The sequence below is a fragment of the Daphnia pulex genome, chromosome 3 (genome assembly GCF_021134715.1).
Source record: "Daphnia pulex isolate KAP4 chromosome 3, ASM2113471v1".
Lineage (NCBI taxonomy): Eukaryota > Metazoa > Arthropoda > Branchiopoda > Diplostraca > Daphniidae > Daphnia > Daphnia pulex.
Window position 1 is genome coordinate 12,367,493 of NC_060019.1, and position 26,405 is coordinate 12,393,897.

Sequence of the window (26,405 nt, forward strand, 5' to 3'; positions counted from 1 at the left end):
ACTTGTAGTCGAAATTTTCAGTCGTTGAACCTCAACACATTCGCTTTCGTTGCGTTTTCCTCGAAAATATAAAACCCGCCGGCACTCGGCAGCACTACTACATTAAAATAAGCTTTTGTAATTTACCTTAAAAAATGCTATAGGCTAGTACAGCTTATGATTTTAGTTAAATTTTTATTTTCATTTTCGAAATCGTTCACAAAATTAATATATACTAGTCCGAGAATCTGCTACAGTTGGGATAATTTCTTTAATGAAACACACACATATTTGATCGAAATCAGGAACCAGAATTTTTCTTTTGGTCTGCGTGATCTAAGTATATACCTTTTCACGTTCTTCTTTTATGGTGTAAATCTTATTCAGATAAACATTTTTTGTCATTTATGGGCCATTTCCCGCCGACTTCAGGCGTCTACGATACCTCCCGCAGGAGAACCCTCCTCTGTGGCTCTTCCCCACGGCAGACTTGCATTTTCGCCGTTCAAAATTGTAATGCTAAAATATTTTCAAGGTATCCTGTGTTACCGTCTCAGGCTCTATAGTCTCACGCTAGTTGTTGTCTTTATTGACGGGGAAAAATCCCCGAAAATCCCTTAAGGCAAAATTATTTTGTGATGGCCATGATAATTTCAATGAACGGACAGCTTTTTGGGGCATTCATTCCCAATTTTAGCTGCCAAAATCACATCAGCGAAACTTAAATTGCTATCTCAGTTAATTCAATAGGGCAAAGCCCGATTTCAATGCATGAAGCTGACGTTATGCTGCAGTATAGCGACCACCTTAGCGGTCACTCGTTCGGACTCTTTCCCCCAAATCAACCTTGTTCCCGTCAATAAAGTTCCCTGATTACGTCTTGTGAACAATTGTAAACAAAGAAATGGCCTCTAAAACCAACAGCTGTACCATCATATTATTATGGCCTTGTGCGGATGTGGCCGGCAGACTTGCCGGATTCGAAATTTGAAAAATAATCGCGGTTGAAAATTCTAATAAAAATTTTTTTAAATTATTTGTTAGCGCTAGAAATAATCGCCTGACAAGTCTCACGAAGTGCACCAGGGGTGCATCTGTTTTTAATCACGTGGCAGTTCTCAAATAACACCATTCTTGAATAAGTTCTAAAGTATTAAGTTTAAACTCCTATTAGAGTTTGGAGCTACTGTATGCGTGTCGTTATCTCGTCACATATGACGTTCCTTTAAAACCACTTATTCTTATAAGGCTTGACTCTTGAGCGCCATTCACGGATACACGGGGATTTATGAACTTGACAAAACTATCGGTAGATGAGAAAGCAATTTCTAGACATTTCTCGATTGACTATGCAAGCTGATACAAGGATAAAGAAAAAAGGTGGCAAGCTGGCAGAAGAAAGATGGCTGTTTTTAAAACACTTCAATTTTGTAAGAGTTATTACACTATTAACTCTGAGCGCTACCTTAGACAGACTACACCGTCGTTAATTTCATTGAATACTATCACCCCATAAGCACATGTAAAAACCGGTTATTTCAAAAACCATTAAAAAAATTTTTGAATTGAATTGAATTTTGCGATATAGTCCATGCTCAATTTTCACATCGATTTTGTCTTAGTGTTCGCTGTTCTTCGGTATTCCGACCAATTTTTTCAATTGTTGTGACTCCTTTTAAACCAAGAAGGACCAGCAGGGCACGGTTGCTTCATAAATTTGATTGTGTTTGATTTGATATTTTATCGTTTCCGAGAGACTCGTTTGGAATGCGCCGCCCACATACAAAACCAAATTTTCTCTGATCCTCGTTTCAATTTTCTCTTCATAGATGGCGTTATCGACCAATAACAAAAGCAAGTGACAGTTTTGGTTACTATTAGTTACTGCATATGCATGGCTAGTCTACTGAATTTAGAAAGCAAATGTAAGAACACGATTGACACGAACAAATTTGGTATCTGATAAACCTGCGTGGAACTTAGTTAAGGGATGAAAAGCCACGAAATCCAGGCGTGTTCTTTTTCTGAATGGTATCCACTGTTCAAGAAGGTGACGTTTCCTAGCAAAATTATTCCGTTAACTCAAGAGTTTGTCGACTACCTGCTCGCCGATAACTTGGTGTTGCGCAGCGATCAAGCGTTGCTTACATATTCCCGTGATGACTCCAGTGATTCTGAAGATGATGAAGAAGGTTGGGCTAAGGCAGAAAGCGAGACACCTACACTTGAGGTTTTAATTATTAGCATTTTGGTTTTTCTGTATTTTATAATTCTCGCTTTTCTAGGCCCCACATTTTGAAGACATTGACAAAGAGATTACCACAGCAATAGCTGAATTTGGTGGTAAAGCCTTTATAAAATTAAACTGGAGTTCTCCCAAGGTTGTGTTAATATTTTTTATTTCTAACTTAAATTTTCATATTATCATCGAGGTATTATGAATTCTGCAGGATGCTGCTTGGATTGCATTAAATAATTCTCTTCAGTGTCACATGTCTGCTGATGTACATCTACTGCTGAAAAGCTCTGATTTTATTCTTCATGATCTGACTGAGCCATTCAAAGTAATATTGTTCAACATCAATTAATCAGCGACTTTATACAACAAACTCATCAGCCACTTTATTACAGGAATGTGAAGATCAAAATGTCAATCAAACTCCTGTGAAGTATAATCTTGTTTTGAGAAAGTGGGTTGAAATAAACCCTGTGAATGAATTCCGTTGTTTTGTCCAGAATAAAAATCTAATAGGTAACGTTAGTGGTTTTACATCATGTTTCAAATTTAAAACATTGATTCTAATTGTGTCAATTAGGAATTTCACAGAGAGATGATACTCAGTTTTCTCCCTTCATTGAAAAAGAAAAAGAAGACATAGTTCGTGACATTGTCAGTTTTTTCAAAGAACAGATCCGTCCTAAATTTCACCTCGACAACTATGTGATGGACGTATTTCGACAACGAAAGGATAAAATTGTTTTGATCGATTTTAATCCTTATGGAGTTATCACAGACTCTTTGTTGTTCGACTGGAATGAAGATTTGCTACAGATAAGCGAGGCTTCAAAGACAACATCGCCTTCCGATTGGTAATTACTTCAGCTTGATTTTAAAATCGTCACAACTTATAATTAATTCAATTTGTTCTTATTCTCAGCGCTAGCGCTACGCCCGATTTTCGCTTCATTCCCGAAGAATCAGGGATCCGTAGCAATCCACTCCGTCGTTATTGCGTTCCGGAAGATATAGCCCATTTAACGTCGGGTGAAGATCCTTTCAAACTGATGGACCTTCTGAAATTGCGATCAGGGACCCAAGAAGATAATGCCGATAGTGACTGACAATTTTTGGTTGTATAAATCTTGTGGTTTCACGTATTCATGGGAATACAACTCATACAATATATGCACACTATAAATTCAACGATTCAATTCAATTCGGAATTTGTTCTAAGGTCTATAAATACATATATAAGAATTTTCTCACTAAGTTTGATTGAGTACTAAGTAACGACGAAAGTGTCTGTGTTATCTCGGATTGTGATCGATTTCGATGATTTAGAGAAGATTCTCAACCAAAACAAAAGTGAATGTGCGATACAAAGGCGCATGCCGCCCAAGTTTCATGGGTGAATGAAAGTCAGGATAGGCAACACTAACTTTCACCTTTTCGTTTTCCTACGTGCTAGTAACCCTTTCAAGGACGAACAGTGCCTAGAACATCCGAAGCGATTTGTGTGGCGCAAACTGCGGTCCACCGCAAACAGCAGAAACAGATGATGAGAGCGACAGATGGTCTCGGCGTCCTCCCTCCTACTGTCATACGCACCGAATGGGAGGCGTGTACATGCTCCTGCATGATTGGGTGTCGATAAATAATTTTCTATTTCACTCAAAATTTTTCGAGGGTCGTCAACTTTCGATCGCGGCGTATATAATAGGTTACAGTGGCCTAGCATTATGCAACTCCTGGGTTTCTCTATGGTGTCATTTTCCCTTTTTTTTGTTTCACTGGTACTCACATATAATTGTTTACTCTCCATTGTTTTGCGAGCATGTGAACTGGAACAGTTCTCATCTAGCTATGAGTAGAAATGATTGGATAGCTTATCAAATTCGCTACAACAAATGGCCGAAATGATTTTACTCTCGAGGGCGTCCAGTACGTTTAGTGTATGTATACAAATCTCGCGTTAAATCTCAAACGAATAATTCGAGTTATTCAACCGTGATGCGATGGAAATAGGTGTAGGTATACATGTCTATGTGTTTGTGGGTAAAAGAATGAACCGACTCTAGCCGCGGTACGCAGACCAAATAAAGACGACGCGTCAGCACCACTTGATTTAATCGTGAGAATACACCGACCAACTTGATGAAGTTCTCTTTGTTACTTCTCGGTTTTATTTTATTTTATTTTTTCAAAGAAGACTAAGAGCATTGCTGACACGAGAAGAGGAGCAGGACAGCTGCCGTCGAGCACTATAGGTTTTTTTCGTCCTTGAGAAATGTGTGAAAGACCCCAAAGTGTGTAGTATGTGTGCCTGTTTGTGTCGTGCTCTACCAATAGTTTTGCCGCTGTTTCTTTTCCCTTTTTTCTCTCTTGTGGCTTGGTCGTACAATAGCAGATTTTTTTTTATCGATGGAAAATAAAAAGGAGTTGGGAATGGAAGACAACCAGCCGAAGTAAAGTTGCTCCTCACAGTTGGGTGGCAATCGTCAAGAAGAGCGGACGTTTTAACAAGATTCCCTTTGATAATTCACGCTGGGACAACAGTCCTGCTTTGAAGAAAGGCTACGTTTACTGGGATTTTATTAATACAGGTAAGAACGAATTTGACTTGAATTAAATCTTATTAAATTATTTGGATTGCTTATAAAACCGTTTAATTAAAATGTCGAGGGTTTGGTGATCTGATTCAAATATTACCATTTAGTTTAGATTATAAATTTCGAATCTCGTTACAATTTGTATTAGAGTTATCGACCACAAAATCCAGCGGATAGTTTTTTTTTTTGTTTATTTGATTAAGTTAAAAATATCCTTTTAAGATATTACAAAATTCATTGGTGAGGTTCTGGTCTGAAACCACGACACACGATTCCTTTCCATTTTACCGGTGATTCTAATGAAAGAATACTTCTCCAAAACATGTTGTACTACGGTCCACAAAAACTACAGATTGTATAGGCTGTAAACAAACCGTGTGGATTTTTATAGCGGATGATCATTGAAAGCGTGCGCCGCTAGTTCCCTTGGGAAATTCGTTCGTTAGAATACCTGTGTTCCGCTGAATGGTGTCCTCCTAATTTTTTACCGTTCCCTCTCTACCTCTGCTCCGTGATTGGCATCATTTGTAAAAAAATTGCTCAGCACAATGGATGTGAAAACACGCGTCCATTCTGTCATTTCATAACGGAGCCCAAATCTTGCCGAATACGCCAGAAAAATAAAAAAATAGAAAGGGAATTTCAAACTTCCTCGAATCGGTCCCTGAACCTCATTGCTCCAAAATTGCACTGTGATGCGTGCACTGCCATGACGGAATGACTATACGTGCCATTGTCTATTATGCCTTTTTTTTTCCTCCTCAATTCAAACAACAGCGGGAAGGAAATCAAATAATAGAGGAAGAGATAATTAAAACAGGTGGCCGAGCATCATTTGCATTGCGTAGCGCTCTGTAATCATTGCACGGTCGCTAAGTTCTGAGGCTGCACTTGACCGGATGACGGGCCTTGATGTCCTCTATACTATACCTTTCGTGTCATTACACCTGGCGCTACTAAACACACGCACAAAAGAAAAAACACTTTATTATTTTATTGTATACTTATATGTGTCTACTCTCGTTGCTTATTTTACCATGTTAATTTTAAGTTAATTTCATTTGACTTGAAGGCTAGTAATTGATTACCCCGTATCACGATGGGTTCAAAGGGTCACACTGTAGTCGCAAAAGTTACCTAACGGTATATTCCAAGCACGAGTTGAACAAAAGCGTTTCTAAAAGCTTTTGAATTCGCTGCAGTCAGTTATCTCGCAATCCTCAGCAACAAAGGACCAAAGAAAACAGCCCGAAAGGTAACGCGCGTCTCTATATGGGATAGATATACTGCTGCGTATTGTCTCTATGGGAGATATGGTAAATGTATTGTGATGTGTGCTTTGGTGTTCACGTTTTGTTGAATTTCAATGGTTACCGCAAAACACATTTGCTTGGACAGAAATCACCATAATGGAATACGTGATGTTTTGTGCATGCAACTATTTGCTATGAACGAACAAGAGATGGGACATGTAGTAAGCCATGTAAGCCATTAAACTGACTATAGACTATCTATTCTCAGTTTCGGTAAGGAACTAAAAGAAAATAATGTCTATCTCATTGTGTATAATTTTATTTTCTACCAAATATTTTGCGATTATGACTCGTTATGTTTGATCTTTTCTGGAGACCAGCCCATTTTTCTATATAAATGTTTATTATAAGAAGTTATCATTAAGAATGCGAAGTACTGTATCCAGCGATAAGATATTAATTATGTACCACAAATAGTTCTCCGATTGTTGTGATGGCCCATTGGGACTTTACGCGCAACCACAAATGACCGCATTTCTATAGAACTTTTCCTCTTATAAAATGGTTCTATCAAGGTATTGACTGAAAATAATCTGTTTTTTTTTTTGTTTTTCTTTGCAGATTATCATTAAACAGAAGAGAAAAGATGGGTCCAATTTTTCTGATAACAACAACGCTGCTGGTGATATTAGGATTCCGGCCAGTTTCCGGTGACATGTTTTCCGCTTCGGCCGATTTGGCAAACACCTTTCGCCTTGAACAAAAAGTAGTCAATGTGTTGGGAGAATTGGTGGCACAGACGGAAGCTAAATTATCAATCATTCGACAGTAAGTCCATCATCACCTATCATTATTTACGGACATTTTCGCGTAGAAATACAACCGAATCTGATAGTCAAATTACATCACGCTCGTATTATTATTAGCTATCTGGAGGATTACCAGAGCGTGGTCGAGGAAAAAGCGGCTAGCGAAGAGGAATTCATCGAACGGGTGGCAGGGAATCCCATTCACGCTTACCGATTGATGAAACGTCTTTACTTCGATTGGCAGACGGTAGAAAAAGAAATCAAAGCTGACAACTGGCGAAGTATATTTGCGTTTTACAATAGCACTCATCGTGAAATAAAGAAAACATACTATACTGAAATATTAAAGCTTATTGCGTTCTTGTGAACAACGACAGACGCTCTGCGACAGTTGGAACGCGTTCGCATGGGGGCGAAATTTCCAAAAGAAGAGGATTTCTTCGGTGCTGCTCAAGCGTTAGTTCGTCTACAAGACACTTACGAGCTGAACATGACTCAATTGGCTCGAGGAAACCTCTGGGGTAGACAAACGCGTGCAGGTACTGTATAATGTGTGTTTTCATCTTTCAAAGCACTCGTCGTTGATGCGGCACTATTTTACCGCTATCGCTATATGTATTGTGTTCACTTTCCTCCGTACAGAACTGACCGCCCAAGATTGCTTGTTCATGGGCAAACACGCCTTCAATGCCGGCGCATACGCACGAGCGGTCGAGTGGTTCGAAGAGTCTTACATTCTAGCCGGACTGGAAAATAACAAAACCATTAGGCAGGATCAGGTGATGGATTTCATTCAGCACGCCATCAACATGGTATGTATTGATTTCTAGCGCTCGATTTTGCATGTATTTTTGATCGCGTCATTTTCATTTGATTTTTAGCACGACGACACCTTGCAGCAAACGAAACAACGGAAACCGATGGCCGTGCTATCGCACACCAATTCATTCGAATTACCTCTGAGGGAGAGACCGGCTGTTGTCCAACGGAATGAGATTATTCGCAGTCGGAAGTACAATCTCGGGAAACACATCAGCGATCAGGACGACGCTTCCAACTTTAACGCATTGTGTAGGGGCGAAAGACTACTGGTATGTTGTACAGCAATATGGGATATAGCCTAATTATTGAATAACAATTTAATTATAGTAATTTCGGTAGTTTTGGTATAGGATAACATAAATTAATGAATTCGTTTTTATTTTTTGAAGAATGACAAACTGCTGGCGGAGCTGAAATGCTGGTACGATACTCGCCATCAGTTTTATTTTCTCCTGATGCCCATCAAAATCGAACAACATTCATTCGAGCCTGCCATTTACACATTTCACGATGTGCTGAGTGACGAAGAAATCGAAACAATCAAGGAATTAGCCAAACCACTGGTAACTTTTAATTTGAAAAAAATTATCGCTTTGTGCTAAAAACGTGTATCGCGGGTGTAAATGCAGTTGGCTCGATCTATGGTGCAAGGGAAACTTGGCGTAGGACACGAAGTTTCAAATGTTAGGACCTCGAAAACGGCTTGGCTTCCAGAGGGTTTACACCCATTACTAAATCGTCTTTCCCGGCGGATTGGACTAATCACTGGCTTGAAAACCGATCCTATTCGCGACGAAGCAGAACTCCTTCAGGTTTGAATCAAAATTGAATTGTTATGGTAGCCTACAGAGTTTATCTCATTTTAATTATTTTATTTGTTTTTAATAACTGACGACGACTAGGTTGCTAACTACGGGATTGGCGGACATTACTCACCTCATCATGACTATCTAATGAAAGACAAAGCGGATTTCGAGGTAATACAAATTTGTTTTATTTTATGTCGGTATAGTGATGCGCCAGTAGCAAGTTATTTTTTAAAGTTAATTTTCTCCTCGATAACATGTATTTTCATTTTGATAATAATGTTGCAAGCGACCAATAAGTCTCTAAGTCACTATAGAACACGCCCAAAAGTTGCTTCTTTTCCAGAGTCCAATGATCACGTACAATTTTATACTGACACGATTCTAAAAATTAACGGTCACCTTCAAACGACCGCCTTAACTATGGCAGTGGTAAAAGACGATTGAATACGGTTGGATGCATTTTCTCCGTTTACTACTCTTCGATCGCGAAGTTTCTTATTTGATCAAAACCATCCAAAGAACTGTGTTCCTCTTACTCTCATCTCAGGATGCCCATTTTTATTTGGAATTTGTGAACTATTTTTATTCGCCAGATAGTAAAATGTGGTCAATTTTTACGATATCGTTTTATTCAACTAGTCAACCATGAAAGTCAAGCTACAATTTGCCACAGACCAGTATCTATAGCTTCTCACCATATACAAACTATTTGTTTTCAGTTCGCTGGCGTTCGAATCATTTTTAGTTTCGTGGTTATAAATTAGACATATAATACTTATACTACTGGCGCATCACACATTTCATGCCTGCTCAATTTATTTTTCCTATACCTTAAACTGTCGACACTGACTATTACAATTGACATTTGACTGTATACGACCCAATGGACCTAATATACTTTACAGTTGGAAAAGATGCCTCCTCGCGAACTTGCAATGGGCGACAGAATTGCCACTTACATGTTTTACGTAAGTTAACTCTCGTGATTGCTGAAGAAATATAGCCTACAGCATAAATCATGCATAGAACAATTCAATTGGGAAAAAGCCCACTGGTGTAGCCACTGGCACGGAAAGTAGTTAGACGGACAGACCCTTTCTCACGCTTTTAACACGCTGGCTTTGGAAAAAACCAAATCTTAAATCTAGTTGATTTTCTCGTAGTTTTGCCATGTATATAGCATAGCTAACTCTTAGTCGGTTAAACGGCGGGCATTGTTTGGCTTTTTTCTTAGGCGAAAAAAAAGTACATGCACCATCGAGAGCTCCAAGCTGGAGATCGGATAGCGACATTTATGTTTTACGTGAGTATATTGCTGTGCTGTTCACTTGATTCCTCGGCGGCCGACTTCCCATGATGATGCCACAGCACGTTTCTCTTTCGCATGTCTATTCTTTGTAGGCGGGAATTTTTTTTTTACTTGGTGTAATTGCGCAGCCTGCTGTTCCTGATGTTATTTAATCTGTCTGGGCTGGTCTGGTTTTCCAAAATTGAACAGTAGCCATCGTTTTTCTTGTAATTATTTGAAGGTTGAATTTGTTGGAGCTTATAGCTTATCCTAACAAATAGTTTGCACATGTTTCATTACTATTATGGGAACTTTATCTCTATACTTTTGGGGGATGTATATATACTTAATTCCGGTGAAAACAACAAAACACAAACAGGGGGGAAAAAACAACACTATCTGTCGAAAAATTGCCCAGGAAAAAGTTATGGGATTTGCGGTTTTACGTCCATCCAAGACAGTTTAGTCATGCTGAATTATTTTCACCCGCAAAAGAGTCTGCGTGTCTGCCTTTTTTTTTTCTTTTTTGTGATGCTATAAATTCCCAATTCTTTTTATCTTTTACCGGTTTGTGGCTAAGTCAGTCTGTGTGTAATCAGACGGGAGATGGGTATTGGGTAAACATTTGGCACCGGTGATAAAACACTGTATTTTATTGGAACGATCATCAATGCCATTACAGCTTAATGATGTGGAGCGCGGCGGGTCGACGGCTTTCCCGCGGGCTGGCGTCGCGGTCAAGCCGGTGAAAGCGGGAGCCGCATTTTGGTATAACCTGAAGCGCAGCGGGAAACCGGATCCTCTAACTCTTCACGGTGCATGTCCCGTCTTGCTGGGACATAAATGGGGTGAGTTACCCACCGAACGTCCGTTCATTTTTTCTCGGCTAGTCAATTTGTAGCCTAGTAAATATTCATTCATATTTAATTCGTCGTATTTAAAATGTAAAACAGTCAGCAACAAATGGATTCGGGAAACTGCTCAGACTTTCAACAGACGCTGCCTACTCGATGCCAATCAATAAAAACAAGAAAGTCGCCATCAAAAATCGAAATTTTTTTAAAACGATATCATTTTTATACCAATAACGGTTGTGGTGTATGACGTATATGTGTAACTGTCTAACAGTTGTGTATTCCTTCAAGTACTCTGTCGTAACGTCATTTCAAATTTTTCTGTACGTATTTTAATACTTCGACATTTCTTTTTCTAAATTTGGCCCTAGTCAAGAATTTGAGCCTTATTTTCCGTGGTATAAAAAGGCATTTCATTGCTTTACTTGAGCGTTTCTACGATACTTTCGTAATGAAATCTGTTTATTGGCAACCAAACACAGACCGTATTTATTATTAACTGTCTGGACTGACGTGGATGATTGCGAATTGTGATTCCCTCCTTTTATATTTTATTATGATTTCTCCGGATTGTAGTTGTGAGAATAAACATGGATTTTACCAATGTCGTCTCCAACGAGAAGTGCCTGTATTTTATTATAATTTATTATTATTAACGAAATTATTTCCCCTTTTTTTAACGAATTCACCTTGGAATGAGCGACGAAACACACAGTCGTGAGTCGTGAAGTTTTGCAAGCTGGGTCCGGCATTCGGCGAGCGCTTATTAAAAACATGGCTGCCGGGAATATTTTCCACAGCTCGATCGAATCGGGTTTTAAGATGGCCATCAGCTCGGGACAGTCGGGATTACACGTGAAATTGATGATGGATCCCTGCTCGATAATATTAAATGTTATTGAATTTGCGCTACAAGATTTTATGAAAAACTCGCCAATGGCTCTGGGAAAAGTGGTGTAACTTGGCTTTTCTGTCCTGGCAGCAACATTTCCACATAAATCATATTGTCGTTGCCGAGAGTAATGATGTACTCCTTGTCTTCGTAGTCGATTCCTAAAGATAACAACAACAACCATGTTTAAGTCAAAAGATTTACGGAAAGAAAGAAAGAAAATTATTCATACGTACTTTCCATATGGACTAACGCTCCGACGTGTCTTTGAGTCGTCATTAGTGGGACATAATTTTGTAGGAAAGAAAACTATAAAACAAAATAAGAAAAATTTATTTATTTTTAGACTGTAAAAAAAAAAGAAAAACGGCCTGAAAATACAAATATATTACGTACGGTATGGAGAGAACCATCTTCCGAGCCGATGATGAATCGATCCGGGTCGCTTTTGAGCGGAGCCACGCAACATCGCGCGGCCGGAGTGGGCAAGCAGTCCGGCTGCGAGAGTAGAGTGAGTTCGATCAATCTCGGCAATTCCAGATGGTAATAAGACGGCTCCAATTCTGCAATAACTAAACAACACAAAATCACCATTTTCTTATTGTTAGCAAATGCAATTGCATAGCACAGATAATGTATATAGTCTCGGGTGTTGTATATTATACCTTGAGATTCGAGTGCGAGTTCCGCCGTCACAGTCGTCCACATGAGAACTCGCCCGTCACTTCCGCTGCTCAGCACTTTGCAGCCAACCCAGCACAAGTCAAGCACGCTTCCTTTATGGCCGCTGTCTAGAAGAAAAGGAACCGAAATGGCCGTTATCTTCGCTGGCATTCCATATTAATGGCATTTGGAATTGTACTATATACTTTGAACTCGATTCTCAGCAATGTGTCCTGACGAGGCCGAGATGCTAATGAAGCGAACCATGCCGCTTTCGTCACCGACTGCTATGAGACGTGGATTGTCGATCGAGAATTTCACGGTGGTCGGGTTGGTGCTGGTCGAAATGACGAGCTCCGGATAAGTGACGTTCTGCACGTTCCAACAGGTGATAAAGCCTTTGTGGGTGTTCAGGTTCTGATACGCTACGGCGAACAGCATCTTCAAAATGTTGCGCAAAAACCAAAGATAAATTATACATACATTTCTCTTGGGTTGATAGCGGTCTGTGGTATAAATAATATGTACCCGATCCTGTGGATTGCAGGCCACGCAATTCACTTTGGTAAATTGATTGTCATCGCTCCAGATCATTTTCCACTCCAATTTGAATCTTAATCCATCTTCGACTTCCACTCGCTGTAGAGGATCTCGGGGCCAAATCACGCCGACCATTTCGGCCCAAAGAGGTGCAATTTCGATGGAGGATAGAGACCTTCCCAGTGAGGTCAATTTGGAAACTGTCGATTCCATCTTTTCTTCAAAACTCGGCTCTTCTCCTTCTTCTCGCTCTTCTTCTTCCTCTTCTGTAAAGCGGTAAGAATCTGAAAAATAAAGAAATACAGTTTTATACCTTTAAGGCCGTCGGGTAATCAATTAATCAAAGATGGTACCATACAAGTCCCAGACGGTTGCTTGCGCGTCTTGATCCTGATAAATGTCCAATCAAGTGTCCAATAATTCGGTTTTTTAAAGGAGATTTAATTGTTTATGGCAAATATACGTACATTCATGATAAAAGGAAATGTTTGTTCCTTTTCCGAGATTTGCAAAGCCGTGATTGTTTGGGTGCTTTTAGCGCAACACTTGACATTTGGAGTCAAGTCTGTCAATTCTAATTGATTTTCTTTTGAAATTTCGACTGACTCTGTAATGAAACAATCGCTGTCTATTTTCAATAACCAAATTGTGGGACTTTCGACGAGCTTCACTTTAACACTCATTTTGTGGCTGTTTGTATTTGGCGTCCGCGTTGCTATGACAACGATACACGACTCGTTGAATCAAATTTCGTTTGTATGTAAAATAGTCTAAGTTCAAAAGCATTTAAAGTAAAGTAATATTCACACTTTTTAGTTGGTCTCAACCTATGCGGTAGACATGAATAAATTCAATGCGTGACGACACAAATTTTGAGCAATACGCTCTAAACGTCGGTCTTAAGGAAAAGGAATCGCAGTTTTAGAATAATTCTTCCAAATATTAATATAAGCACAACTTGAATCAAAGTAAAACGGTCGATCCAACCATTTATTCTTTATTATTATACTATTAGCTAAAACTTAAAAAAGAAAAGTGAAAAGAAATTGTTTTTCCAATCAATACATTTTTTTTTCTCATAGCAGGTTCAAAATCGGCCGATTTGAAAAATAGCTTACATTCCGCGCCTTTTAGAATACTAGGCGCGTTCCCAAAGCCCTATGATCCGCGCAGTATAGTGATACAATGGCGGACTCGGTAAGTGGCTTTTTTCGATTCTTGCTTTTTTAACACTAATTATTAAGTAACTTTCAGTAAAAATTGTTTGATTAGCGACAGCTAATTAAAATTAAAGTTCTTATTACCCTTGAAAAAATATATTTCTAAATTAAAATGCCATTAGTGTTTGAAAGCGCCAAATCTTAACTCTACGTGTTGTTGTTTTCAGCTTTTGAAAGACGGGGAGCAAAGCCCCGAAAAACCAGGTATGTTAGTTTGATTATGTAAGTGAATTTGTGATTCGAGATTTTGACATTCTCTTTATTTGGTTGATAAGGTGATGGGGACCAAGAGTTTGAACCTACAGCTGAAATGCTTGTGCATGACTTCGATGACGAGCAAACACTAGCAGAAGAAGAAGCCATTGCAAGTGCTGGTGGAGAAGATCCTCAAAACGAATTGAATAATTTACAAAAAGTAATTATTTCCTTTTAAATTGTTGTGTGGGATTGTTTTGTTAAATTTCAAACCTGTTGACACCATGGTTGTTGGTGGTTAACCACTAACCGTTTTATCACACTAAACAGCTACATATCCATACTCGGCCAAATTTAGCCTTGACTAAATTGTCTTCTACACAGGAGTCAGACATGCCAATCGAACAGCTACTAGCCCTCTACGGTTATGGAGACAGAGGGAGTGGTGCTGTTGGCGGAAATGGGGAAGTGGCTGCACCCACGGATGCAAGGCTTCCTGAAGAAGAATTGGAAGAGGACATGGAGGAAGATGAAGAAGAAGACGATGACGAGAGTCTAGAATCTGAAAGCAGTTCTTCTGGGAATGCAATTTCTAGTAAAAAAGACTTGCCTGCTGAAGATCCAAATGCACTTCCGGAAGAAGCGGCACTTCCTGTCAAAGCCAGTGCTGAAATCAAACCCCGATCCGACCTTCACCTCCTCTATCCAAATGAAGAGGGTAATGTTCCAGAAGCAAGATTGCTTCGCTCATCTGGAACGGCCGGGGCCGCTCCATCCGACGAAGAAGCTGACGAAGAAGACGACGTTGACTACGCACCGGGTGAAGACGAATGGCGAAAGGTAATTAACACAGTCCAAGTTTCAGCCCAAATGTCATTTACTCATGCTATTTGAAATTGTATTTTTTAAGACAATCATGATCGGTTCAGAATATCAATCCAGTGTTCCTTCCGGATTGAGTCCTTATGACAACATCCAGACGGTGCCTTATGAAAACGAAGACAAACTGCTGTGGACTCCTTGGGTCCTCGACGACGCCACCACTGACGACTACCTGCGTTGCTGCGCTCAAATCCAAATAGAACTCATGAAAAGCAAACTCCCCACGTCTGCCAACAAAACCCAGCAGACTCTTTATTCGTTGGGCAGCCTACCCATGGGCGCGCACACGAGAGATGACGAACAGGTCAGTTGACGATCGTTTGACACAAGACAATTGCAACAACGCGAAAAAACTGTATTGACTTTTCTGCTCATTTCCAAACGTGAATTGTTTCTTTGTTTTTTTTTTCTTTTTGACATGGTTGCAGGCATTGCATCAGCTGTTGCAGTGTGGGCACAACGTCGAAGAAGCGGTGCGGAGGCGGAAGATGAGCAACGTGACGCCGTGCGACAACGTTTCCCTCTGGTCGGAAGAGGAGTGCCGGAATTTCGAGTCGGGTTTGCGCGTTTTCGGCAAGGACTTTCACCACATCCAGCAGCAGAAGGTGCGGACGCGCTCGGTCGGCGAGTTGGTCCAGTTCTACTATTTGTGGAAGAAAACGGAGCGTCACGACGTGCTGGCCAATCGGGCCCGACTCGAAAAGAAAAAGTACGCCCTCCACCCGGGCACCACCGACTACATGGATCGCTTCCTGGACGAGCAGGAGTTGCAAGGCACAAACGCCACCGCCGCCACCACCCATCACATCACCCGCGAGCGGAGCAATTCGCGCAGCAGCTCTCCCAACGTCCACTCGTTGATTTATGGCGACCCCAAGCGATTACGAGTGGCCGTCACACCTCCTGCCGGTAATGAGATTTGCAATTGGAAAAATGAATTCACGCACCATCGTAACGTTTGAAATGAAATTTTATACCTCAGCAGGTGGCGAAGACGGGGCTCCGAATGGATTGCCCGTGGCCGGCGACGAGGCCGGACTTTTGGACGGCGCCGACGAGAGCAACGGACAAGTGTTGAGCGCGGCGGCGGCAGCGGCTGCCGCCGCCGCCACCGTGCTCCCGCCTCCGTCGGATGCCATGACTTCTTCCAGTCGAGACCTGATGAGCTGATTTCCAATCGTTTGTGTCCACTTTTTACACAAACCACATTTTTTTTAAATTATTCCCGTCGCGCACTTTTTTGATTCCACGTATATCTCGGCAGTGTCTCCTGTTACTGGTAACGTAACACACACGGAAAAAAAAAAAAAAACAAAGAAAATAAGAAATAAAGAAAACAAAAAGGGGAGAGGAAAGGAGCCTTTCAATTGTGTTAAATGAAAGAAGAAGAAGAAACAAAATAACTGAAGTGGTCGGACCCAACCTGCTGCTGGTTTTTTTTTTTTCACCAGCAGGTTCACTTTGAATTACAAATCTGGGCTCTCGTGATTTTCGCTTTTCTTTTATCATTTCTGGGACGGTATCGGATGTGATCCGTCATCATTTGGCCTTTTGTGGCCGTTTTATTGTTTCTCTGCTGCCCACTGGTTCGGCTTGTGACTGTGCCAGCCGGGTGGGGTATGACCGAGTATGATCAGCGTTTTGTTGTGTGTGTGTCTGTGATTGTGTGAGTGTGTGTGCGTGCGTGCGTGCGTGTGGCCGAAAAACTTCTTCTCATTCCCACCTTCAATCTCCGCTGGCTCCTTTTTGACTTTGATTTTATTCCATTTCATTATTATTTTTCTGATATGATATATTTGTGCGAGAGCGAGAGAGGAGGGATTGTAGGAGGAGGAGTTAGGATACTGGGCGGGAGGGCGGGGGCATTACCATGTAAATTGGTAATAATGATCGGATTGTGTCGGTGGTGTGTGGCAATCTTCGAGTGTTGTACAGCCGACATCTTTTTTTGTTTTTTTTTTGTTTCTTTTTTTTCCAGCAGCATGCAGCAAACTCTTAAAAATACAATCGGAAATTTGTTTTCCTTTACACATGACAAATCTTCACCCAAATGATTTTTGTTTTAAATTAATTTTTTTTTCCCTTTTACTTACATTTCTTTGGGGGGGTCAGGCCTCCGTCAAATATTGAAATTTGTGGTTTTCTTTGGTATTTTGGTTAGTCATGATTCGCAGACTTCCAACTGTAACTCGGTCCGGGCTGTGTGTGACGACAATAAATCGCCACGTCATCTAGTACTTATTTTTAATTTTTTTTTTTCAAGGAAGCCGAACCGAATCGAGGGGTGTGTGTGATGGGCAAGGTGCAAATGAGTTTTCGTTATCACGGCCACTGTTGAGGTAAATACGTAAAGTTGTGGCGATGGCAGTTACATGTGGACAAAATAGTCATTCATCTTTTTGTTTTCTATCAGCTCCCTTCTAGCACGTTGCTGGCCGGCTGTTGCTGCTGCTGCTGCTGTTGCTGCTGTTCCAGATCGCGGACACGACCCCAACACCTCATCAGAAGGCCTCTGGTAGTCTGCAGCTCTTGCATGAGCCTCTGCCTATTGATTGGACGGTAGGTTGAAATGAGAGAAATCAAATGATAATCAAAAGGGCGTGAGAGGAGATCCATCTCTGGCCGCCCGGTGTCGGTCGTATCAAAGAGAAAAGACAAAAAATTCAAAAGGGGTGTGACTGTCTCTCTCTCTCTTACTTGCTAATGGAGGCTTGGAGTAGACCTTGGCGGGCCAGGTCCAGCTCGTCTTCGGCGTACAAGAGCCGCTGGTCGAGCCGCTGGAGACAGCGGCGCACCTGGTCCAGCTCCACCTGCGTGAACAACAGTTCCGTCTGCGTCTGCTGGAGCTCGGCCGTTAACCGCCGCAATTCCAGTTGTCGCTGCTGGAGAATTCGGCCGAGGTCGCGCATGTTCCGACGGTGGACAAACTTTTTTTTTTTTTCAAAGAAACAAAATTCCGGATGAAAATTCCGACATGTTGTTTTTTTTTGGCGCCCCCATAAGATTTGAGATAAAATTTTTGGGGGGAATCAAAACTGACCGGCGATGAGAACGGCGATGTGGGTTGTGATGAGGCGATGTCGCGCAGGTCCTCGATCAACCGGTCCAGTTTGGCCGTTTGGCTGCCGCCCAGGACGAGTTCCTCCTGTTGCTCGGCCATCAGGCCCCACTCGTCCAACGTTTGGAGTTTGGCTGGTCATATAATCAAAAAAACAAAACCAAAACGTTATTGCATCAGAGAGAAAGAAGAAAACAAGAAAACATTTCAGATTATCGGGAGGGCATTTCGAATGGCTATGACCCAACACAAATATTTTATTCGACGATAAATCAAGCTGCGCTGGATCAGCCAGCGTCTATACTTTTTGAGGACCCACAGGCACTTGTCTCTCTCTGCATCTATTGTTTGAACGGAACCCAAAAGAGAGAAGAGAGAAGAGGACGCCGAGAGAAAATGAAAACGATCGGCGTCCCCGTCCATATACGGCAGACTTTGAAGTTGTATTATCAGACGGACTGATCGGCGCGGTCAGCGGCGGCTTGAATTTATGACAAACCAAGGCCGCGAAACCAATGCGCCGAAACCCGCGTCTATACAGGCTGCATGGTTCGATCTAGACTCCCAAAAAAATCTCTTCTTTTGTTTTATCCCGCAGATTTATACGCGTCGAAAAAAGCTAACCCGACACCGCGAGGATCCAGCCGGCAGGAATGCTGCGCCTCTATAGAAACGTTCGTGTTTCAACGTGTGTATGCGCTGTGTGACCTCTGCCGTCGTCCACATAATGAGGCTGCAGTATTTTGTCAAGAGTCAGTTATATAGGTGCCGTGGGTTGGGCGGATGGAATAGAGGAGGAGACTAAATGGGCACATCCACAACACACAAGGGTCGCCTATATATGCCCCGTTCCAAATAAGGCGAAACACGCCGTGCATATCTGCGCGCTAACGGCCCAACAATCGGCCAGCTTCTTCTTCTTCTACTCGACTCTCATTTTAAAAGAAATAACGCTAGAGAGAGAGAATAAGGAGAAAAGAATAAGATGTGGCAAAAGAAAGAAAAAATGATTGTGCATGACTCGCCCCTTTTTCTCTCTCTCTATTCCTTTTAGAATCAAAGTCTGCACTACTGCACACGCCTAGTTTTGATTTGTCTTCTTCTTCTTCTATTTCGGATTGAAATTTTTTTTTAAATCTTTGGCACGCAACGAATCATCTGATCTCTTAAGAGGGCACGCTCATCCTTCACCGCAACTCTTTCGTCAGCTTCTCTGCTGTTATCTGATTTCGGGATTTCTCTTTCTATTCCTTCTTCTTTATTTTTTTACTTGATTAATTATGCAGCGGAGGATATTCTAATTTTTTTTCCCTTCGTCTGGCGACTTATAATACGGACCTCATTTCATATCCAGTTGCAGTTTTTTTTTAAGAGAAGTTAGAAGAATTTAGCCTGTTGACTGGGATAGGTTGGGCCATAGGCCAGCGGGCGCCTCCAGCGGATGTCTGTAAATGTACGTATAATCTCTAGAGTCGGGCGCAAGTGAAAGATCTCGCATCTGTTCCCAGCACCGACAGCATCAGAGATGACCGTGACGATTCAAAAAAACGAAAGCGCCAAGAGCCAACAACATAACACAGTTAACACACGGGCCCCCGTCATCTCCATTTTTTTGGGGGTTTGAAACGACATGAAAACGATGACTGAAGCGGCATCATTACCAGATTTATGGCCGGCTATTTCCACATGCTAAACGGCCATATTTACTATCTAGAGAAAATTGTAATTGAAGCCTGGAGATTTTTCGTGATTAAACCCGCAAGTTACCCGCCGAACAAACAAACAAACGTGCGGAGCCTCAGATTCAAGCTTTTTTTTGCTGAAGGTTTATACCACATTTTTAACAGCTGATTGTATAGCAATTGAATTGCTTTAGATTATGTACTTTCATCTCTGCACAAAAGAGAAAAAATCGTGACGTCTCACATTTTTCTTCGTGAGGGGCTCGACTGCGCTGACGCCATTTTGGAAAAAATGCCAGTCGATCTTATTGACGTTAGTTAATAAATTCACGCCAATCTCATAAATATTACGCTGATACGAACTCGAAATGAATTGAAATCATTTAAAGCCGATAGGAAATAATCGAATGACCTTTGAGTAGAAGATTTTCCTCTTCGGAGAGTCGCAGTGCGGCGTTCAATTCGCTGGCCAAATGACGTAAGGCGCTCATCTCTTCGTGATCGATGTTTTCGGGAGTCGGCGGGCGGTGGTGACGTTGAGCCGACGGTGGGCCGGCCGACGTCATCCGGAAGCCCGTCGTGCCAGCAGCAACATCCTTTTGGCGTTGTTGCTGCTGCTGCTGCTGCGTTCGCCGAAGATGGGCCGGCGACGAGATGATCATGGCCGGCACGTCGGCTTCGACCAGGACGTCGGGAAAGCGCGGAATGGGCAGTGATGAAGACGGGATGACTAGTGCGGACGGCGGGCCGGCGGCCATCATGGGCAAAGATTCGCCGCCCAGATTCAAATCGACGGGCGACGTGCGTCGCACGCTGCTCGTGCTGCTGCCGGAAAACAATTGACTGGGCGTCTCCTTGTGATGATGGCCCATCATCCGGCTCCCGCTGCTCGACCTCTGACCCGACCGCCACGGGAAGAGCCGGTTCAGAAATCTCGACCGCTTCGTCCCGCCGCCACTGCCGCCGCCTTTAACCAAATTGAAAGAATTAAAATCAAAGAAAATCAATTCGTCTAGATCTATTCATTTAGCCGAAGGAGAGAGACGCTCAAAAGAATGCTGTCGCCGTCCAAAAATGGAGAAAAGTATGAGCCGGATTTTTTGAAATGCCTGGCACGCGGGATTCTTTTTTTTTTCATTAGTCGAAAAATTTCCCCAAAAGACAAACAGTTGTATAGAGGAAAGACTATGTGGTACAATTGACGAAAAAATCTCAAAAAGAATCACACAATTCCGGTCTGCTGCTGCTGCTGAAAGACGAGTTTGACAAGATCTAGACGGAGATAAACACACACCCGTATAGCAAAGTCCGCCGTGTTGACAATGTTTACAAAACAAGACGGAAGAGAACGAGAAAAACCAACAACGGGTATATATACACAGCACACGTATATAGTATATTTATATATAGTATACAAACCGGAAGAATGTTGATGGGCAGCAGCCATTCGTGTCGAGCCGGGGTCCTGCTCGCCGATGAAGAAAACGGGAAATGGAACAAACACTTTTTTTTTTCTATTTCAATTTCACGCTCACCCCCAACACACACGAAAACAACCGCGTCAATCGTCGTCGTCTCTCTTTTGTTTTTGTTTTTTGGGGTTTGTTTATTCTCCTCCCTATCTACGGATCACTATCTCAAGTCACACTTTATTTTTCCTTTTTTGGTTTCTTTTTTGTTTCTTTCTGAATTTTGACAAACGCGTGTTTTCCCGTTCTTCTCCTATTTGTTTTCACGTTTGTCAACGTTGTTCGGCTATCGCTCTAGTTGTTGTTGTTGTTGTTGTTGTTGTGTGTGGATCGTGTTGTACGAGGTCTGCTGGATTGCCCCTCCGCCAACTCGGCATCGCGTCGACGCCGAAAGAAATGGGCCGCGTGCGAGCGGGGGAAATTCGACCGATGACAGTCGATCAGCACATTCTCACGCCAATGTCTGTCGTCGTCAGATTTCAGTTAAGCCCAAAAAAATCTGAAAAGAAAAGAAGACGAGAATATCAATAAACATTTAAGAGCAGCCACACACACAACTTTTGGGACTCCCTATTTTTCTTGTGTACATCGCCCCATCCATAAAAGATTTTTTTTTTTTTTTTTAAGTTTTCGAAAAAATAAAAGGGGAAGATACATTTGAAAAAAAAAAAAGACGGAGTCGTAAAGCTTTTCGTTGCGGGTGCGTGCCGGAATGAAGAAGAGTCGAGTGCGCGCGCGCTCGTCAGCCCAAACGCCGAACGGGCTGGAGGGGCTGCGCTGCTGCTGCTGTTCAGTGTAACAAGTCGACAGCAGGAGCAGCAACAACCGAGAAAAAAAAAGGATAGTATAACTCCTAACCTCCCTTTAGAAAAATCACGTAAAAAAGAAGAAGGAGGAGGAGGAAGACGGGGAGTCACTTTGAAGTGGGGTCCATTGAGACTCTCGGCTTCAGAAATAATAATAATAATAAAAATAAAAAAAGAAGGAGAAGAAGGAAAGCGCCTTTCTGTGAGAGATGTATTGAGCCTGACTGCTGCTGGTCTCTCTCTCTACAACTCCAAACCCATCCCAAATAACGATGCGCTGCTGGTAACAGATTCTCGAAAGTCGTCAATGACGCCATAGCAAAACCCAAAAGGGTTCGCCCCAGAAGAAGAAGAAGAAGAAGTTGTGAGTGGGAACTCTCCAATCCGCTGTCATCTCTTTCCTTCAAACACACAAGTGATGCTGTTACTTTTTTCCTGTCTTGTGGGTCTCCCCCCCGTTTTTCTTGGTCGCCGGATATATATACGGGACGCCCATAATAAACTCGATTCCGTTACGAGCTGTTGTGTCAAATCGCAGAGAGAAAGTATCGAACGAAAAATAGAAAGTCCTTACAAAAAAACAAAGAAGAACTTTTGCAGATCGTATTTTTCCCCCAAGAAATATTGCAGAAGTTAAATTTGATTAAATATTTTGACTAAAAGAAGAAGAAGCGTCTGCCTTCATCATCAGGTCGGGAGATGAATGAATGAATGATGCAACACACGACGACGGCGACAGATGCTGGGCGCCACCAGGAACCGGCGATTATTTTATACAACCAGCGGAAGTGTGTCATTAGTTATAGGGCGTCTATAAAAGGATTGACTGCGACCAGAAATCATAAATCGTGTGGGCAACTTGAACAGTTTGACCGCAGTTTGACGAAGAGAGGCTGATAAGGAACGACACAGACGCGTCGAGATCAATACTATACATCCATAAGACCGTCGTTTGTTGTGTGTGTACATAATACCATATGCTATATTTTGCTATCCGTATATATACCAGTGGGGAATTGAGCGCCTCTGGCCGTAGTAGAATTTCCGATTGTTTTCTCCTTTTTGAATGGCGTGTTGTGTGTTATATGTTTTTTTTTTGGGGGGGGGGATCGAATGTCGAACTTTCACAAATGCTGACCGCCGAAATTCTTATTATTCTCTCCGGTCCGATAACACAAACAGACGCACACGCAAGGTGCGCGCTTCCTTACCGTTGGGCCAAACTAATAACCGCGCGTACAACGAGGGACGGATAAATAACCCGACACGCACGCACACGCACACACACACACACACAACAATTACGGCGCCGCCGAGTGTAGTAGACGCACACACACACACACACTTTCCCTCGTGACAATATCACGCCCGAAGGCGAACGTTGGCAACCGCCAGCACGCACAACTTTGTCGATTTGTTTTTCTCCTTTTTCTCACCTTGGATGAAAATAAAAAATGTTACAGGAATTTCGCCAGCACTAACACAATTACTACAATTGGCGAGAAAATGGCGACCAGACTCTCATCACGGCCACATGATGATGATGATGGGTCGGGATTTGGCGTTGCACACAGTTTCGTCCGCTCTCTCTCATTTTCGCTGCTGCTGCTGGTTCCCTCTTCGGAATAAAACAAAACAAGAGATATGTTTTAATACGCAAATGAGCAGCTCCTCCCGAAAAAAAAAAACAAAAAAATCAAAAAGGAGGTAGAAGATGAGAAGAGAGAGCGTGATTCAAAGCGGCCCGGCGGGAGGCAGCTCGGCTCCTCGACTGAAATGCCGAAACAGCCAACCGAACGCACGGAGGTGATGGCGCCGTGTGTTTCTCTCCCGTTTCTCTCTCTCTCTCTCTCTATGTCGAGGCTCCGTCCTATTGACTTTGAATGGATTTTCTCTCTCTCTCTACGTCTCTCCTTTTTTTTTCTTCCCAACGGACCGCCCAGTTTCAAGTCCGTCTCTTTTTCCCTCTCTCTCTCTTTCCTATTCCACACGAGAGATATTCCGCCCGCTATAAAAGTTCAACGCAGTGGAAACAGCGCACACACACACACGTCTACTACACCGGGGGGGTTATATGCTGCGGTAGAGAGCCTATAGGAATAAGGAGGACTCTCTCGCATTTTGAACCATCCGACACACGGCGGGACCGCGGCCGCTTTCACGCACATTTTTTCGCCAGTATGTTACTAATGCTAAAATAAGGTAATATAGGCTGCTGCTGGCCAACCGACGTCGAGGGGGAGCGACGGGCCGCAAGTCGTCGTTCAGACACACACACAGTACAAGAAGAGAGAGAGAGTGGGTCGTGCTGGGAAGATGTTATGTACTCAAGGCCGCAACCGTGAGCGTCTCTAACTGAATCCGAAATCCTTGGCGTGACGCCCGTCTCTTTCGCACCCGTGTGAAATCGCGACCGACCTCTTTTTCTTTCTTTTTTGACAGAAAAATCTAAATTAGACGCATAGAGAAGAAAAACAAGTTTCTGTATAGGAGGAATATATATCTGGACGACGTGTCAACACAGCTGTTTTGAGACTCATCCCGCGTGTGGCCAGCCGCACCAACCAATTACACACACAATGAAAAAGGGGGTTTTCACGTCGACACACGAAAAAACGGTTGCTCTACTTTAAACAGTTGGAAATATAACAACACAGCAGGTTGATTCGACTGCTGTGTATAAAATAACGTATTCCATCAACTTTCAACAGGTGCTGAAAAAAAAATACGTACGAAATCTGCTGGGCACTTTATTATTACGGCATTTATCTGCCTGGCGGCTAGACATTCAAATTGAGTAGCGTTGGGCGCGCGTGTTTGTTTCCCGATTAACTAAAATAAAAATAAAATTCCTTTTTGTAAATGTGATATAACCAAGGACAGAACCACCTTCCTAATTCGCTCCATCAAGTCGTTTGCGGTGGTTAAAAAAAATTAATTCAAAATAAAAAAAATAAAAAATATTGAAAAAGAACCAGCAAACTTGTTCGACATATGGAAGAAAAGTGACTTTTCTTCTTTCGAAATGGTTTGAGTTTCTGGCTTTGATTGAATATATCGGTCTATATATATATATATATATTCCGAATGAGAAGAAAAAAAGGGATTGTGTGTGTATGTTCAAAAGAGGTCACTTTCTCAATTTCAAAGGCCGAAATAGAATATTTTTTAAGGAGAGAGAGAGACCGCGCGTTTAAAAAAAAAACGTTCGGGGCGCTAGTTCGATTAGTTCTGACAGTCAGTCAAGCAAATGACATTCCGTTCATCTTGTATACGTATTATGATTATATAAAAAAGCTGACGTCATCTCGACTCTCGGCTCTCACAACACACTAATACCACGGCACGCGGTACCCCATCCAAAGTGATTTTCAGAACCCTACGTATATTGATGTCGATGATGATTGACTTGTTTATACAGTGGAGAGAAATATTTATTTTGACAATGCCGTCAGATCAGACCACCCCGCGCGGGCGGCCGATTTTCAAATTGTTGCCCCCATTTGGACACAATAAAGGCCGTGACATCACAGTTCGTGCCTAGTATAAAGTGTCGGAAAAAAAAAGATTATCAGAGGTGCCGCTTTGAATTGTTTCTGACCCAGTTCAAATGCAAGTGAACCGCGCTCGGCCATTTTATTCGTTTAGGCGCCGCCGACTTCAACCGGTTTTATTTTTTCAAATTTCCTTAGGGGGGGAGTCTGTCAGTGGTGCACTTGCAGACGTCAGCTCGTTGAACGATTACACCTGATTGTAGTTTTGACGTTAAGGGCTTGATTGACTGTTCAGTGTATATCTCTTAACCAACTACTATCTTTTCAATCATTAAAAGTCTGGCGTTTTTCGATCCTTGTTTTTCCCCCCTACCGATCGATCGTTGTTTGGATTAAAAAAAAAAAACATACACTAATAAAATAGCGACGTAATAGATTGACACGTAACACAAGAAAAAAAAAACAGAAAATAAAAAAGATTAGGAAGAAGAATTTGGGACCTTTGTCCTTTTTTAGGCCCAACCGAAAAAAGCCATTGTGAAATTTCCCTTAACATTATCACCGATTTGTATAAGGGCCTAACAGTGCCTAATAGAAAAGGTCCAGCAGTGCGAGACGAGGTTTTATTTAAATGTCAATATATAATCAAGAGTAAAATACACGATTGTATTTGGCGGTAGTATAAGGTCCTTCCTTGTTTCGTTATCCAAGTTCCCAATCAGTGAGGTGAAAAAGTCTAAGCGTGATCGTGGGGGTGATGGTGGAATAACACACACACCAGGGCGTGACCTTAATAATGTCGTGGTTGCCGATGCGAGACGGACATTAAGACCTGGGAAAAAAGAATTACAAGAAAAAGG

The 26,405-nt window shown here is 42.1% G+C and overlaps 5 protein-coding genes across 15 annotated transcripts; 3 read left to right on the top strand and 2 right to left on the bottom strand.

Moving 5' to 3' along the window:
- The first annotated feature begins 243 nt into the window (after positions 1 to 243).
- On the top strand, positions 244 to 3,403 carry LOC124190078 (cell division cycle protein 123 homolog). Of its 2 annotated transcripts, none has more exons than XM_046582625.1 (6): positions 244 to 2,209; positions 2,265 to 2,360; positions 2,430 to 2,543; positions 2,611 to 2,731; positions 2,796 to 3,069; positions 3,138 to 3,403. In XM_046582625.1, exons 1-6 carry the CDS (start codon positions 1,970 to 1,972, stop codon positions 3,319 to 3,321), a joined length of 1,029 nt encoding a protein of 342 aa, XP_046438581.1. In that variant the 5' UTR covers positions 244 to 1,969; the 3' UTR covers positions 3,322 to 3,403. The 2 variants fall into 2 exon arrangements, with proteins under 2 accessions (XP_046438581.1, XP_046438582.1); XM_046582626.1 differs by having other exon boundaries at positions 1,837 to 2,209; positions 3,144 to 3,403.
- A 1,242-nt stretch (positions 3,404 to 4,645) lies between these two features.
- Positions 4,646 to 11,266, top strand: LOC124190072 (prolyl 4-hydroxylase subunit alpha-2-like). Of its 5 annotated transcripts, XM_046582616.1 has the most exons (13): positions 4,646 to 4,803; positions 6,684 to 6,890; positions 6,989 to 7,152; positions 7,249 to 7,410; positions 7,514 to 7,683; positions 7,753 to 7,962; positions 8,083 to 8,256; positions 8,323 to 8,505; positions 8,596 to 8,670; positions 9,408 to 9,470; positions 9,737 to 9,805; positions 10,473 to 10,638; positions 10,744 to 11,255. In XM_046582616.1, exons 2-13 carry the CDS (start codon positions 6,709 to 6,711, stop codon positions 10,812 to 10,814), a joined length of 1,689 nt encoding a protein of 562 aa, XP_046438572.1. In that variant the 5' UTR covers positions 4,646 to 4,803; positions 6,684 to 6,708; the 3' UTR covers positions 10,815 to 11,255. The 5 variants fall into 5 exon arrangements, with proteins under 5 accessions (XP_046438572.1, XP_046438574.1, XP_046438573.1 ...); XM_046582618.1 differs by lacking the exon at positions 9,737 to 9,805 and having other exon boundaries at positions 10,744 to 11,266; XM_046582617.1 differs by lacking the exon at positions 9,408 to 9,470 and having other exon boundaries at positions 10,744 to 11,263.
- Positions 11,211 to 13,017, bottom strand: LOC124190073 (dynein axonemal intermediate chain 4-like). Its single transcript, XM_046582621.1, has 7 exons — positions 12,728 to 13,017; positions 12,406 to 12,640; positions 12,202 to 12,327; positions 11,933 to 12,108; positions 11,773 to 11,845; positions 11,334 to 11,697; positions 11,211 to 11,270 (listed from the first exon to the last, which is right to left on the bottom strand). The coding sequence occupies exons 1-6, from the start codon at positions 12,950 to 12,952 to the stop codon at positions 11,564 to 11,566; spliced, it is 969 nt and encodes a 322-aa protein (XP_046438577.1). The 5' UTR covers positions 12,953 to 13,017; the 3' UTR covers positions 11,211 to 11,270; positions 11,334 to 11,563.
- An 836-nt stretch (positions 13,018 to 13,853) lies between these two features.
- On the top strand, positions 13,854 to 17,075 carry LOC124189732 (mesoderm induction early response protein 1-like). Of its 4 annotated transcripts, none has more exons than XM_046582183.1 (7): positions 13,854 to 13,936; positions 14,127 to 14,163; positions 14,235 to 14,374; positions 14,485 to 14,994; positions 15,065 to 15,340; positions 15,465 to 15,945; positions 16,019 to 17,075. In XM_046582183.1, the coding sequence occupies exons 1-7, from the start codon at positions 13,925 to 13,927 to the stop codon at positions 16,204 to 16,206; spliced, it is 1,644 nt and encodes a 547-aa protein (XP_046438139.1). In that variant the 5' UTR covers positions 13,854 to 13,924; the 3' UTR covers positions 16,207 to 17,075. The 4 variants fall into 4 exon arrangements, with proteins under 4 accessions (XP_046438139.1, XP_046438140.1, XP_046438141.1 ...); XM_046582184.1 differs by having other exon boundaries at positions 16,022 to 17,075; XM_046582185.1 differs by having other exon boundaries at positions 14,539 to 14,994.
- On the bottom strand, positions 15,365 to 24,172 carry LOC124189734. 3 transcript variants are annotated; one of them, XM_046582188.1, is made up of 9 exons: positions 23,058 to 24,172; positions 21,196 to 21,744; positions 20,189 to 20,743; positions 18,077 to 18,228; positions 17,734 to 17,963; positions 17,130 to 17,581; positions 16,906 to 17,030; positions 16,014 to 16,312; positions 15,365 to 15,939 (listed from the first exon to the last, which is right to left on the bottom strand). In XM_046582188.1, exons 2-6 carry the CDS (start codon positions 21,221 to 21,223, stop codon positions 17,446 to 17,448), a joined length of 1,101 nt encoding a protein of 366 aa, XP_046438144.1. In that variant the 5' UTR covers positions 21,224 to 21,744; positions 23,058 to 24,172; the 3' UTR covers positions 15,365 to 15,939; positions 16,014 to 16,312; positions 16,906 to 17,030; positions 17,130 to 17,445. The 3 variants fall into 3 exon arrangements, with proteins under 3 accessions (XP_046438144.1, XP_046438145.1, XP_046438143.1); XM_046582189.1 differs by having other exon boundaries at positions 23,488 to 23,880; XM_046582187.1 differs by lacking the exon at positions 16,906 to 17,030.
- Between the last annotated feature and the right edge of the window lie 2,233 nt (positions 24,173 to 26,405).

Excerpts from the sequence above, each read along its gene's own strand:
- LOC124190078 (XM_046582625.1), top strand. The coding sequence starts at position 1,970 with ATGAAAAGCCACGAAATCCAGGCGTGTTCTTTTTCTGAATGGTATCCA. Across the intron at positions 2,210-2,264 it reads GCGAGACACCTACACTTGAG|GCCCCACATTTTGAAGACAT; the intron begins GTTTTAATTATT and ends TCGCTTTTCTAG. Across the intron at positions 3,070-3,137 it reads ACAACATCGCCTTCCGATTG|CGCTAGCGCTACGCCCGATT; the intron begins GTAATTACTTCA and ends TCTTATTCTCAG.
- LOC124190072 (XM_046582616.1), top strand. The coding sequence starts at position 6,709 with ATGGGTCCAATTTTTCTGATAACAACAACGCTGCTGGTGATATTAGGA. Across the intron at positions 6,891-6,988 it reads AAATTATCAATCATTCGACA|CTATCTGGAGGATTACCAGA; the intron begins GTAAGTCCATCA and ends TATTATTATTAG. Across the intron at positions 8,506-8,595 it reads ACGAAGCAGAACTCCTTCAG|GTTGCTAACTACGGGATTGG; the intron begins GTTTGAATCAAA and ends GACGACGACTAG.
- LOC124190073 (XM_046582621.1), bottom strand. The coding sequence starts at position 12,952 with ATGGAATCGACAGTTTCCAAATTGACCTCACTGGGAAGGTCTCTATCC. Across the intron at positions 12,109-12,201 it reads ACTCGCACTCGAATCTCAAG|TTATTGCAGAATTGGAGCCG; the intron begins GTATAATATACA and ends TGTGTTGTTTAG. Across the intron at positions 11,698-11,772 it reads AGCGTTAGTCCATATGGAAA|GAATCGACTACGAAGACAAG; the intron begins GTACGTATGAAT and ends TGTTATCTTTAG.
- LOC124189732 (XM_046582183.1), top strand. Across the intron at positions 14,995-15,064 it reads GTGAAGACGAATGGCGAAAG|ACAATCATGATCGGTTCAGA; the intron begins GTAATTAACACA and ends GTATTTTTTAAG. Across the intron at positions 15,946-16,018 it reads GGCCGTCACACCTCCTGCCG|CAGGTGGCGAAGACGGGGCT; the intron begins GTAATGAGATTT and ends TTTATACCTCAG.
- LOC124189734 (XM_046582187.1), bottom strand. The coding sequence starts at position 21,223 with ATGGCTGCTGCCCATCAACATTCTTCCG. Across the intron at positions 17,964-18,076 it reads CATCGCCGTTCTCATCGCCG|TTTGTCCACCGTCGGAACAT; the intron begins GTCAGTTTTGAT and ends AAAAAAAAAAAG. Across the intron at positions 17,582-17,733 it reads CTCCAAGCCTCCATTAGCAA|GCAGAGGCTCATGCAAGAGC; the intron begins GTAAGAGAGAGA and ends TCCAATCAATAG.